The sequence below is a fragment of the Rosa chinensis genome, chromosome 2 (assembly GCF_002994745.2).
Source record: "Rosa chinensis cultivar Old Blush chromosome 2, RchiOBHm-V2, whole genome shotgun sequence".
In the NCBI taxonomy this organism is placed as follows: Eukaryota; Viridiplantae; Streptophyta; class Magnoliopsida; order Rosales; family Rosaceae; genus Rosa; species Rosa chinensis.
Window position 1 is genome coordinate 40,960,712 of NC_037089.1, and position 13,823 is coordinate 40,974,534.

General features: G+C 40.6%; 2 protein-coding genes and 1 non-coding gene across 3 annotated transcripts; all 3 read left to right on the plus strand.

The window, feature by feature from the left end:
* Nucleotides 1-573: 573 nt before the first annotated feature.
* Nucleotides 574-3,951, plus strand: LOC112186256 (bromodomain-containing protein 4). Its single transcript, XM_024324613.2, has 3 exons — nucleotides 574-890; nucleotides 1,707-1,994; nucleotides 2,518-3,951. The coding sequence occupies exons 1-3, from the start codon at nucleotides 735-737 to the stop codon at nucleotides 3,736-3,738; spliced, it is 1,665 nt and encodes a 554-aa protein (XP_024180381.1). The 5' UTR covers nucleotides 574-734; the 3' UTR covers nucleotides 3,739-3,951.
* Nucleotides 3,952-6,678: 2,727 nt separating this feature from the next.
* On the plus strand, nucleotides 6,679-13,659 carry LOC112189089 (callose synthase 12). The gene is made up of 2 exons (XM_024328361.2): nucleotides 6,679-12,286; nucleotides 13,317-13,659. Exon 1 carries the CDS (start codon nucleotides 6,965-6,967, stop codon nucleotides 12,278-12,280), a length of 5,316 nt encoding a protein of 1,771 aa, XP_024184129.1. The 5' UTR covers nucleotides 6,679-6,964; the 3' UTR covers nucleotides 12,281-12,286; nucleotides 13,317-13,659.
* On the plus strand, nucleotides 9,918-9,997 carry LOC112191061. The gene has a single exon (XR_002932776.1). It is a non-coding gene; the product is annotated as a small nucleolar RNA J33 (small nucleolar RNA).
* Nucleotides 13,660-13,823: the final 164 nt, after the last annotated feature.

Below are 13,823 nucleotides of genomic sequence, written 5' to 3' on the forward strand. Positions count from 1 at the left end.
ACATATTAGGCACTAAGTTTAGAAAAGACTACCTCTATAGGTATTTTCCCCTAAGAGTTGTGTAAATGGGCACAATATAAACTGGTTGGTGCAAGTGGGTGTACATGAGATTTTTGGGTAAACAGGAATTAACTCTATTTTTATTGCTTAGTTTAATTGAAAAAAATTTCTAAACATTTGAGAGATTTGTTGAGTTATCGCATTTCAGATTTAAATTTTTTTATTTGAAATTGAGAATGTTATAGTTAGATTGCTGAAGAGTTTTGTAGATAGTGATTTGATTATGACGTAACTCTTCTGAGGTGAATTAAGAATTATTATGCAATAACCATATTCAATTTTAAAATGGACTGACACCCACTTTAAAAAAAACAAAAAACAAAAAACCATCAATGAACCATAGTTTTATGTGATGATGAGTTCATATAAATTTTTGATTTTCGTAGATGTCCTTGTCTGAACACTTGTTGAAAATAGGACAAGTTGTAGAAGGTTATCTCTGCAAAAACAAAAAGCATGGTCGGTGAAGCTCATCCTTATCTGACCCAAAACTCTAGCACAATCTTCCTCGTGTTTCTTATTTTAAATGACAATACAGTAGTAACTCATCCCATTTTATTTTAGCAATAAGCTTCTGCACGCAAACGGACCCCAAACCTTTTCTCTTTCATCCTCCTCCTCTCTCTCTCTCTCTCTCTCTCCCTCCGACGAAACCTTATTCCGATCTTTGCAATATGGCGTCCGGATCGTCGGGTCGGCCCAACCCGGGCTCCAAGGGCTTTGATTTCGCGTCTGACGACATTCTCTGCTCCTACGAAGACTTTGGCAGCAACCAGGACTCCTCCAATGGAAGCCACAACGACCCAGCCATGGGAACCAATTCCACCCAGGTTCTGAGCCCTAATTTCCTTTCTACTTTAATTAGGGTTCCGATCATGTTGATAAATCCAGTTATTATCGTTTTAGGGTTTTTTTTTTTCCTTTTTTCTCAACTTGGTGCTCGCAATATTTATTTATTTATTAGAAACTGAAATTTCTTGTGGGTTTGTAATTGAAATTGAAGAGCGGGCTGCTCATTAAGGTTGCTACTGCTTCAAATTTTACAAAAAGGTTGAATGATTTTGGAGTGAATCAATTTTTTTTGGGTGCTCCTGGATATGGATTTAGAAATAACCTACCTAAGAACTAGAGCCTTCAGTTTGATTCCGCTAATCGCCGGAACGAAGTCCATAAGAAGAACTAAAGTTTATAGTATAAAAGCTTTAGCTATGTATTTAATGGGTTGTTAGTATATCAATTTTCCCCTCATTGATCTGTGTAAAAGTGTTTGTAAGAACAAGCTTATTCTTTAAATCTAAGAACCAGTGCAAAGGCTAAGAATTAGGTCTCATACGTAGATGGAATGGGGAAATTTCCTACTGCCATGAAGTTTATGAAATATTATCTTACGGGTTTTGTTAACAAGATTATTTCTTCAACCACATGACAAACCTTACTTAGTTTTCTTTTTCCTTGAGAATTCTGTTTTCGCCAGTTTTTTTTTTATATCTAACCATTCAAAAGAGTCTTACACATGTCCTGCCATTGTATTGTGAGTTTGGCCTAGTACACATTTTGTTCGTGAGCGACCAAATGTTTTAGATTAGAAGCATAGTAGAGACTATTCTGTTTGCTGACTAGTGACTGCTATGTGCTACCTTTACCAGGATTTTCACAAAAGTAGAATGGCAAGATCACCAATGTACACTTCTGCTGCCTATGGCCAGCCTGAAGACTCTCTCAACCAAGAAGTAATTGCTACTGTTGAAAAAAGCATGAAAAAATATGCTGACAATCTCATGCGCTTCCTTGAAGGAATTAGTTCACGGCTGTCACAGTTGGAATTATATTGCTACAATGTTGATAAGTCAATCGGTGAGATGCGTTCTGATTTAAATCGTGATCATGGGGAGGCAGATTCAAAGCTCAAGTCTCTTGAGAAACATCTGCAAGAAGTGAGTTGCAACACTTAATTCCTTATTTACATTGAATGGTTATATGTCCGGGGTGGAATATGATTTATAGGCCTTGCTTTTGTACCAGAACGTAGTAGTCCTTTTACACATCCATTTATTGCTCTGGAATGGTAGTATTGGCATTTTGTTAAGTTGCTCCATAGAAGCTTTCTTAGTTGTATAAGGATTTTCTTTTGGCAGATACTGGAGGATCTTTTCAAATGCAACTCTAACGAGTACTTTGGCTATAGATTATTGTAATCCGTATGAAGTATGATGCATAAAATGTGTGGTCTTAGAAGTTGGGTTTTGAAAGAAATTTTGTGCTCCATGCCTCTTGTTTCAGTTCTTGATTCTACTACTATGCAGCCAAGGACCTTGGAAGTTGGGATTTATGAATGGGAAATCAGAGCATCAATCATCCCAGACCTTTGTTTTCTCTCTGTGACTGTTTATTAGTTTTACTTCTTACAGTAGGAATAGTTTATTTACAATTATTGAACTTGTGTGATGCCCATTTCAGGTCCATAGGTCTGTCCAGATCCTGAGAGACAAGCAAGAACTTGCTGAGACTCAAAAAGAATTAGCCAAGCTTCAGCTTGCACAGAAAGGATCTTCTTCATCAACCCATTCACAATCTAATGAGGAAAGAGCTTCACCACCTACCTCAGATGGTCAGAAGACTGACAACACATCTGAACATAACCAGCAATTAGCTCTTGCCTTGCCCCATCAAGTAGCACCACAACAACAGCCGGTGGCACCTCCCCCACAGGCGCCAACTCAGAATGTGACCCAACCACAACAGCCCTATTATTTACCTCAAACTCAGCTATCAAATCCACCACCCCCACAGCAGCATCCTCAGAGTCAATATTTGGCTTCGGATCCTCAGTATCGAACCCCGCAACTGCAAGACCCTAGAGTGGCACCACAGCCAACACAATCTCAAGTAAATCAACCACAAGTCCAACCGTTCCCTCAGTATCCACAGCAATTACCACAGCAGTTACCTCAGCAGGTGCAGTATCCACAACAGCCCTCTGTGCAGCCCCAGATGAGACCCCCATCAACACCTGTGTACCCACCATACCCTCCTGGTCAACAGGCGAACCCACCATACCCACCTGGTCAACAGGCGAACCCACCATACCCATCTGGTCAACAGACGAACCCATCTCCTCCAGAGACTCTGCCAAACAGCATGCCAATGCAAGTATCGTATTCAAGTGTTCCTCAACCTGGTTCTGGTCGTTCTGATGCCATGCCTTTTGGATATAGCGGAGCTGGTAGAACAATGCCACAGCAGCCTCCACCTCAGCAGATCAAGGGTGCTTTTGGAGCTCAACAAGGTGATGTGTATGCCTCTGCTGGGCCTCACCCTGCACTTCCCCCAGGGAGTACATATATGATGTATGATAGTGAAGGAGGTAGAAATCATTATTCTGCTCAGGTGCCTCATTACAGTCAAGGTGGATATCCTCCAGCAAGTGCCTCTCAGACTCCACAACCAACAACAGCTCCAAATCATATGGTTCGGAATCCGCAATTCATTCGTAACCATCCTTACAACGAGTTGATTGAGAAGTTGGTGAACATGGGTTTTAGGGGTGATCATGTTGCAAGTGTAATCCAGAGGATGGAGGAAAGTGGCCAAACCATCGATTTTAATGCTGTGATTGACAGGTTGAATGTACATTCATCTGGGGCTCCTCCTCCTCCTCAGAGAGGATGGTCAGGGTAAAAAGAAAAGAAAAGAAAAAAAAAATCCCAGTTGAGTAACAATCATTGCGTGTGTTTTTTTATTACGCATTGAATAAAGACTGATGATAGGTGTATGGTGTCCTCATATGGTTTGAGAGATACAAGGATATTATTGTATATCTGTGACTTCATTGCAAGATGTTAACGTTTAATTTATGTCAATGGTGGGTGGTTGTTCTCCTTTGCTTTCTTATATGCATTGTTGTATTAGTGTTGGGACCTATTTTGTGCACTATTGCTGTTGATATTGGGAAGTTATACAGGACGTGTATTGCACTGAATTGTTATGGACTGTCGGTGTGTAGTGTTCATCGACTGAGTTATTGGTTGAAGGCCTCTGGATTCGTCTACTCTTTTGTTATTTATATGATTTGTTCTGTGAGTTTTTAAAACCCTAAACCATGAAGTCTTGTGAAGTGCAATTTGACTTTGAATTCAGCCAGATATAAAAGAGCAATTTGAAATCAACGTTCCATCTTCTCTCCGAACTCCGACAGAGCTTTGTCCTAGAAAGGATGTGCTCCTTGTAAATTTCCCATCTTCCTGTGTCCAGTTTTCTATTTACTATATCGACTGTAAGAGCAGTGTTTGATATGATCCAGGTTGATCCGTTGTTGGGTTCAGTTTATCAGTAGATATAGCTAGTGTATTCATTGCTGGATGATGATACTCAAATGCAGATATATACTGGAAGCACCCAAGACGATTGAAGATACATATGTATCTTCCAATGCAGGTCACAATATTGTCATGCCCCCAAATGGTAGGGTTTCCAGTTGGACACGTTGGGTACATGTGAATTGAGAAGCGCACCAAAACCCAATCAATTCAAAAGTTGCTTAGTTACAAAGTAAAAGAAGCGCGTTTGACTTTGTATTGGGGGGGGTATTGGCAGGAGTAGATCCATTCTAAACGTTAAGCAATGTCCAAAGAAAAACGGTAACAGGGGCCCCGGACAAAGAATTATACTACTATTCTGACAGAGACGATTGCGGCTTTGCGAGTGGGGAAACCCTCAAAAGAAGGAAATTAACATTTTCTTTACTTTTGACACATGGAGAAGCTTCCTTTTCCTTCGTCCACCAAAAACAGATGAGTGTTCTTTATTTGTTTGGTTGTTTAGGTACAGTTAGATCAACAATATAGTTGTATTACTTGTTTGATTCGATTAAGTTTAGCCGGCAGTACAATAATAATTTTTTTTTTTTCCGATTTATTAGTCTCATTAGCCGGTCTCTTTCTTTTTTGGTTGTGGGATTATATTATCTACCGTTTTCGAGTGGTCTTGTGGCGCAGTACTCAATGATGCTAATTTTGGATGATTTGTTCCATATTTGAATCTTGAATCTTGAATCTTGGTGAATTTGAGATTGAAATATGGGATTTGAGTTGTAACAAAATCTATATTTGAGTTTTGGATCAAATTTGATTTCGAGATTGGGATCCTGTACAGGTTTATATGATTACATTTGGGATCTGGTTTGGTCAAATTTCTTATTCTAATATGTATTAGATTTTTGTGCATTTTTCAGCTTTAGATTTTTTAATTTAACAGATCACATCTAGTTAGAAAATTTGAATATATGGTTTATGTACTGGCAAAAAATAAGAGAGGGAGTCCTTAGGTGGACATATTACTTCTTTCCTAAGTTGGTCATTGGTAAAGTTGTTTGAACCATTTGGGATGCTAGTTTTGAAATTGTGTTTGCATCAAGAATTTAAAGTTCTTGAAAATTATCGAAATTTCCTAATCTGTCTATACCGATATTTGAGCGAAATTGATAATATTTTCAAAACAATTTTGAAATACTACTATTCACAAATAATTATGGAAATTTCAATCAATACTCAAAATTTTCATAAATGAAAAATATTGATTTGCACCAGTGCCATGCTTAAAGGTTTATAAATCTATATTCTCGAAAAAAAAAAAAAGGTTTATAAATCTCTTTATTATTCAAAAAAAAAAAATTATGTCACCTTTCAAAAAAATAAAAAAATTATGTCAAGAGTAATGACGACGCGAATTCTCAACTATTTCAAATGGACTAATAGAACTACTTGTATCCTTATTATAGAACTAGCAGTTACATATCATGAGCCCATAACTCTAATATCTATTTTCTATGGGCTACTGAAAGTCAATCGATCTCAATTGTCACAATACAACCTCGCAACCAACATCAAGAAAAACCACTTCACCCTCTTCCGTTCTACATATCAAAATGACCAAATCGCGTGTAAAGGCAATTTACCATTGCGTTGATACAAGAATTGAAATTAGATTACATAGTTGACAAAAATAACGTCATAATAAAGGTACAACAACATGACCAAGACTCCTAGACCCTAGTTCAACAAAGTAGAGACTTATTTGATCACATTCAATGCCCTGAAAAAGAGACTTATTTGATCACATTCAAATCCCCCAATCAAAAGATAATAATGTTACATAGTGTTTTTTTGATCGGAATTTTAATGTTACACATAATTATTCATAAAAATGTGGCAACTGCATCCTTTGTTCCATGTAAGGAAACACTGTTATTTTTTTCATTTCAGAATTATAAAATTTCCAAAATTTTTAATTGTCAAATTTATTGGGATCCAAAATGTTCAAAACTGTCCATTCTGATTTGCCAGATTTGGTCATCCCATGATTTGGTCCGATAAAAGAAATATAAACACGTTTTGAGCTAAATACGACTTTGTGGGAAAAAACAAAATTAGGAAACTAGTCTAAATTTTAAAAGAGTAAAAGCTCTTGTTATAATTTGCAAAGACCAAATCAGAAACAGAAAAAAAAAAAAAAATTAATTAATGAAAAAAGAAAGGGACCTCCCCCGGTAAAAGATAGCAAAACACGGGAGTTGAAAATTGCAACGGATTTGTCTCTGTCGTCATAAAAAATTTGTCTCTGACTGTGCATAAAGAAGAGGAAGGAAAAGAGGCAAAAAATTCGAAATAGACGACGAGTGGAAAAGGGCAAGAAACGGCGTTACCTTTTCCATTTCCCATTCTTTTCTTCCTTGTTTCTCCGACTACTACAATCCCCAGCTGTACCTTCTTTCTCTCCCGACTCCCATTCCGATTCTCTCTCTCTCTCTCTGTTCTTCCTTGTTCTTCTTTTTGACCCATACCTATACCTATACCCACACCCAGAGCACCACCAAAAATCTAAAGCTAGAGCCTCCGGGATACATGCCATGAGTATCCGCCAGGGTACTCCTCCGGCCCAAGCCCCCGACCCGGAATCCGAGCCCTACAACATCATCCCCGTCCACAACCTCCTCGCCGACCACCCCTCTCTCCGCTTCCCCGAGGTCCGCGCCGCCGCCGCCGCCCTCCGCGCCGTCGGCAACCTCCGCAGGCCCCCCTACGCCCAATGGCGCGACCACATGGACCTCCTCGACTGGCTGGCCCTGTTCTTCGGCTTCCAATACGACAACGTCCGCAACCAGCGGGAGCACATCGTCCTCCACCTGGCCAACGCCCAGATGCGCCTGAATCCTCCGCCGGACAACATCGACACCCTCGACGGCGCGGTTTTGCGCAAGTTCCGCAAGAAGCTCCTCCTCAATTACACCAACTGGTGCTCCTATCTGGGAAAGAAGTCCAACATTTGGATCTCCGACCAGCACCGCCGCGACGCCGCCGCCGACCACCGCCGCGAGCTCCTCTACGTCGGCCTCTATCTGCTGATCTGGGGCGAGGCCGCCAATCTCAGGTTCGTGCCCGAGTGCTTGTGCTATATATTTCATAACATGGCCATGGAGTTGAATAAGATTCTGGAGGATTATATTGATGAGAGTACGGGGCAGGCGGTGATGCCCTCCGTTTCGGGGGAGAATGCCTTCTTGAATTGTGTTGTGAAGCCCATTTATGAGACCATTAGGGCGGAGGTTGAGGGCAGCAAGAATGGGACTGCCCCACACAGTGTTTGGAGGAACTATGATGATATCAATGAGTACTTTTGGAGCAAGCGGTGTTTCGAAAAGCTCAAGTGGCCTCTAGATATTGGCAGCAACTTCTTTGTGACTAATAGTAAGAGTAAGCATGTGGGCAAGACTGGTTTTGTGGAGCAGAGGTCCTTCTGGAACTTGTTTAGGAGCTTTGACAAGCTCTGGATCATGTTGTTCTTGTTCCTTCAGGCCGCGATTATTGTTGCTTGGGAGGAGAAGGAGTATCCCTGGCAGGCCTTGGAGGATAGGGATGTCCAGGTCAGGGTGCTCACTGTGTTTTTCACTTGGACTGGTTTGAGGTTTCTGCAGTCCGTACTTGATGTCGGGATGCAGTATAGTCTGGTTTCCAGGGAGACTATGGGGCTCGGAGTCAGGATGGTCTGCAAGAGCATTGCTGCTGCATGCTGGATTATTGTTTTCGGGGTCTGCTATGGGAGGATATGGTCCCAGAGAAACCTTGATAGGCGGTGGTCTGCTGAGGCAGACAGGCGGATTATGCAGTTTCTTTGGGTGGCATTGGTTTTCATCATTCCTGAGCTTTTGGCTGTGGCCTTCTTTATTCTTCCTTGGATTCGCAATTTTATGGAGAACTCTAACTGGAGGATATTTTATGCCTTATCCTGGTGGTTTCAGAGCAGAACTTTTGTTGGCCGTGGCTTGAGGGAAGGCCTTGTGGACAATGTCAAGTACACTCTGTTCTGGATTTTGGTGCTTTCTACCAAGTTTGCTTTCAGTTACTTCATGCTGATTAAACCCATGATTGTCCCATCTAAAGCACTCGTAAAGCTTGATAATGTGGAGTATGAGTGGTATCAGCCTTTCAAAAACAGCAACAAATTGTCAGTGGGATTGTTGTGGCTTCCTGTTGTTTTGATATACCTCATGGACATGCAGATCTGGTATTCGATCTACTCCTCATTTTGGGGGGCATTAGTCGGGTTGCTTGCACATTTGGGTGAGATTCGAAATATCCAACAATTGAGGCTCAGATTCCAGTTCTTTGCAAGTGCAATTCAGTTTAATCTCATGCCAGAAGAGCAGATGTTAAATGCAAGGGGGACACTGAGGAGTAAGTTTAATGATGCTATCCACAGGTTGAAGCTGAGGTATGGGCTTGGACGGCCTTATAAGAAGCTTGAGTCCAACCAGATCGAGGCAACCAAGTTTGCGTTGATATGGAATGAGATAATATTGATCTTCAGGGAAGAAGATTTAATTTCTGACTGTGAGGTTGAGTTGTTAGAGCTACCACAGAATTCTTGGAATGTCAGGGTCATTCGCTGGCCTTGTTTCCTTCTGTGCAATGAACTGCTGCTTGCACTAAGTCAGGCCAAAGAGTTGATAGATGCTCCTGACAAGTGGCTCTGGTATAAGATTTGCAAGAATGAGTACAGGCGCTGTGCTGTGATAGAAGCTTATGATTGTATCAAGCACTTGATACTTGCCATTATAAAAACCAACACAGAAGAGCATTCAATTGTGACGGTCTTGTTTCAGGAAATTGATCACTCTATTCAGATTGAGAAGTTCACAAAAACTTTTAAAACCACTGCCCTTCCACAACTCCATGCCAAGTTGATCAAACTTTCTGAGCTGTTGAACAAACCTAAGAAAGATACAAACCAGGTGGTGAATACCCTTCAGGCTCTTTATGAGATTGCCATTCGAGATTTCTTCAAGGAGAAAAGAAGTACTGAACAGCTCATTGAGGACGGTTTGGCTCTCCGTGATCCATCTTCTGCTGCAGGGCTACTTTTTGAGAATGCTGTTGGGTTGCCTGATCCTAATGATGGATCCTTCTATCGGCAGGTTCGACGCCTGCACACAATACTTACCTCTCGGGACTCGATGCAGAATATTCCAGTTAACCTTGAGGCGAGACGCAGAATTGCCTTTTTTAGTAACTCCCTATTTATGAACATACCCCATGCTCCACAGGTTGAGAAAATGATGGCTTTCAGTGTTCTGACCCCGTACTACAGTGAAGAAGTATTGTACAGCAAAGAACAACTGCGTACTGAGAATGAAGATGGGATTTCTACCCTGTACTATCTACAGACAATATATGTTGATGAGTGGAAAAATTTCATGGAGAGGATGCGTCGGGAAGGAATAGCCAATGATGATGAGATATGGACAACGAAGTTGAGGGAACTCAGGCTTTGGGCGTCTTACAGAGGACAGACACTTACTCGAACCGTAAGGGGGATGATGTATTATTTTCGGGCTCTTAAGATGTTGGCTTTTCTGGATTCTGCATCAGAGATGGACATTCGGGAAGGTTCACAAGAAGTTGGTTCTATGATGCGAGACATTGGTTTGGATGGTTTGACCTCGGAGAGGTCACCTTCTTCCAGGAGTTTAAGTAGAACAAGCAGTTGTGTGAACTCGTTGTACAAAGGTCATGAAGTTGGAACTGCTTTGATGAAATATACATATGTGGTTGCATGCCAGATATATGGAACACAAAAGGCTAAGAAAGATCCCCATGCTGATGAAATTTTGTATCTGATGAAAACCAATGAAGCACTTCGGATTGCCTATGTTGATGAGGTTTCAACTGGCAGGGATGAGAAGGAATATTATTCTGTTCTTGTCAAGTATGATAATCAATTAGAGAAAGAAGTGGAAATCTATCGCATTAAGTTGCCTGGTCCCTTGAAGCTTGGAGAGGGGAAACCAGAGAATCAAAATCATGCCATTATCTTCACTCGTGGTGATGCGGTTCAGACTATTGATATGAACCAAGACAATTATTTTGAGGAGGCACTCAAAATGAGGAATCTATTGGAAGAATACAGGCGCTATTATGGTATCCGGAAGCCTACGATCTTGGGAGTTAGGGAGCATGTCTTTACTGGTTCTGTCTCATCACTTGCTTGGTTTATGTCAGCTCAGGAAACAAGTTTTGTCACCTTGGGACAGCGGGTGTTGGCAAACCCTTTGAAAATTCGAATGCATTATGGTCATCCAGATGTCTTTGACCGATTTTGGTTCTTGACTCGAGGTGGCATCAGTAAAGCTTCCAGGGTGATTAACATCAGTGAAGACATTTTTGCTGGCTTTAATTGCACTTTGCGTGGAGGCAACGTCACCCACCATGAATACATCCAAGTTGGCAAGGGAAGGGATGTTGGGTTTAATCAAATCTCCATGTTTGAGGCCAAGGTTGCTAGTGGAAACGGGGAGCAAGTTCTGAGCAGAGATGTGTATAGGTTGGGCCATAGGCTTGATTTCTTGCGGATGTTATCATTCTTTTATACTACAGTGGGTTTCTTTTTCAACACAATGATGGTGATTTTAACTGTGTATGCCTTTCTATGGGGCCGACTTTATCTGGCTCTCAGTGGTATTGAAGGTTCTATATTGGAGGATGATACCAGTAACAGAGCACTTGGTACAGTCTTGAATCAGCAGTTTATTATCCAGCTTGGTCTGTTCACTGCCCTTCCAATGATAGTGGAGAATTCTCTTGAGCATGGGTTTCTCCAAGCTATCTGGGATTTCTTGACAATGCAGCTCCAGCTTTCTTCAGTTTTCTACACATTTTCAATGGGAACTCGTACCCACTATTTTGGGAGAACCATTCTTCACGGTGGGGCAAAATATCGAGCGACTGGACGTGGCTTTGTTGTGCAGCACAAGAGTTTTGCAGAGAATTATAGACTCTATGCCCGTAGCCATTTTGTGAAAGCAATTGAACTTGGTTTGATACTTACAGTTTATGCGGCATACAGTCCCGTGGCTAAGGACACATTTGTTTACATAGCAATGACCATCACAAGTTGGTTTATGGTGTTGTCCTGGTTTATGGCTCCCTTCGTTTTCAATCCTTCTGGCTTTGATTGGCTGAAGACTGTTGATGATTTTGATGACTTTATGAACTGGATTTGGTATCGTGGCAGTGTGTTTGCCAAAGCTGAACAGAGCTGGGAAAGATGGTGGTATGAGGAGCAGGATCATCTAAGGACAACCGGCGTCTGGGGAAAGTTGCTGGAGATAATTTTAGATCTGCGCTTCTTCTTTTTCCAGTACGGGATCGTATACCAGCTTGGTATTGCTGATGACAGTAGAAGTATACTTGTTTACTTGTTATCTTGGATCTATGTGTTCCTGGCTTTTGGCATCTTTATCGTAATAGTGTATGCTCGGGTAAAATATGCAGCAAAAGATCACATTTACTACCGACTGGTCCAATTTCTTGTCATTAAACTTGCACTACTCGTGATAATTGCCCTGTTGGAATTCACAAACTTCAGGTTCATGGATATATTCACCAGTCTTCTGGCATTCATCCCTACTGGTTGGGGTTTGATATTGATAGCACAAGTATTCCGCCCCTTACTACAGCGCACTATACTCTGGGAGATTGTTGTTTCTGTGGCTCGACTGTATGATATATTGTTCGGGGTGATTGTATTGACTCCTGTGGCAGTATTATCATGGTTTCCCGGTTTCCAGTCTATGCAGACTAGGATACTGTTCAATGACGCATTCAGCAGGGGTCTTCGTATATTCCAGATCGTTACAGGAAAAAAGAAGTCCAAGACAGATTCGTGAATGAAGGTAAATTTATCATTGATCTTTTAAAGGTTTTATTATTATGCCACTTCACAGGTCACTAAACAAAATTGTCATGCTAAGTAAGCATCATGCAGTCAGTTGATAAGTATTCAGTAAGGCACAGTGCATAGTCTATGTAATTAGGTGGAAAAAGCTGTGCTATATTTACCTTTTTTTTTTTAAAAGAAAAAAACATCTTGTTATATCTAGGTCATGCTCTGCCATTGATTTTGATTGCATGCTTTCTGTGCTAGCATGAGCTGCTTGAATCTATTTCATCTTAGTCTCAGATGTCTCATTTTTAATTTTTTACTCATCAGTTTCTGGTGTGACATGGTGAATTGGTTTGCGTTTAAGAATAATGAAATGAATTAGGTCATATACGCACAGTTCATATATGGGGGCATTTATTTTTTTAACAGCTCGATGGGTAACTGGAATGATGAAATGAATTGAATTGGTAACAGTTCATATATGAAATGAATTGGTAACTGGAATGATGAACTGCTATCCCAGTAATAACTATGTAAGCTGTTTAACTGTCTAGCATTTGATACGCTGGTTATCACATTATTAACAGCATTTTAACTAATCAGAAGTTGATCATCTTAAGGATGCCTAAATAGGCTAACAGGGCATATACCCTTGAAAGAGAGCATGGATCTGGGAAAGATAATATTAGTTTAGTGCAGGAATGCTACATTATGTTGGATACTTTGATGTTTGTTAGTTTGAAGTGTAGAAAAGAGGAGTCTAGTTTAGATGTGAGTTGGTTTAGGATCTCCGACTACTTGCTTTTTGGGATTCTTGGCTTCGATGTTTTGGGGTTTTCATGTATATGCTCAGAGTTTCATGGAAACCGTATGGTATTATAATAATGCTGTAGATTTTTTATCTGCTTTTGGGAAGCCTATTTAAGCTATATTGTAATTGTCTAATGGTTCAACTATTTTTGTTATCTGATCACTGAGTGTGCATTTATTTCTGTGAATTTTCAACGTTACTAAGGGGACTGCATTTTTGTTGTTGTCAGGTTTGATGTAGTAAATCTCTAGAGGTTGAGAGGTTAGATTTCGATTTTGAATTGTGGAGGCTCTTGTGCGTGTTTGAAGAGGTGGCTGATATTTGTTCGGGCTGGATGGTTGGCTGGCGTGATCTTCCCAATTCAAGACTTGTGTAATTAGTGAAATTATTTCTCATTAGATATATCTGATGGTGAACTGGGGGAGCTTTTAGCATTGTGCATATGCAATTTTGTTTTCGCATTGTCTCTAGTATTGACTATAGATTAGTCTGGTAGTTGTGGAGATTGTTACAACATTTGTTTATTCTTTTTGTCAGAAATACAGCTTGGCATTCAGTGTTGGGAGTCAGTATCCGTTTCTAATTGATTTACCTGCTATACTTTTTATTCTTGATCTGCTACGCAAAACATTCAGAACATGTTTTTGAGTTGGCTCCTTGCTCTGCTTTCTCCTTCGTTACTTTAGATTTAGGTTATGAATGATAATATCATCAACAAGATTTTGGGTTTCTGCTA

Bases quoted from the DNA above. Each gene is read 5' to 3' on its own strand.
- LOC112189089 (XM_024328361.2), top strand. From the start codon at position 6,965: ATGAGTATCCGCCAGGGTACTCCTCCGGCCCAAGCCCCCGACCCGGAA.
- LOC112186256 (XM_024324613.2), top strand. From the start codon at position 735: ATGGCGTCCGGATCGTCGGGTCGGCCCAACCCGGGCTCCAAGGGCTTT. The intron at 891-1,706 runs GTTCTGAGCCCT...TACCTTTACCAG, and splicing joins TGGGAACCAATTCCACCCAG to GATTTTCACAAAAGTAGAAT. The intron at 1,995-2,517 runs GTGAGTTGCAAC...TGCCCATTTCAG, and splicing joins TTGAGAAACATCTGCAAGAA to GTCCATAGGTCTGTCCAGAT.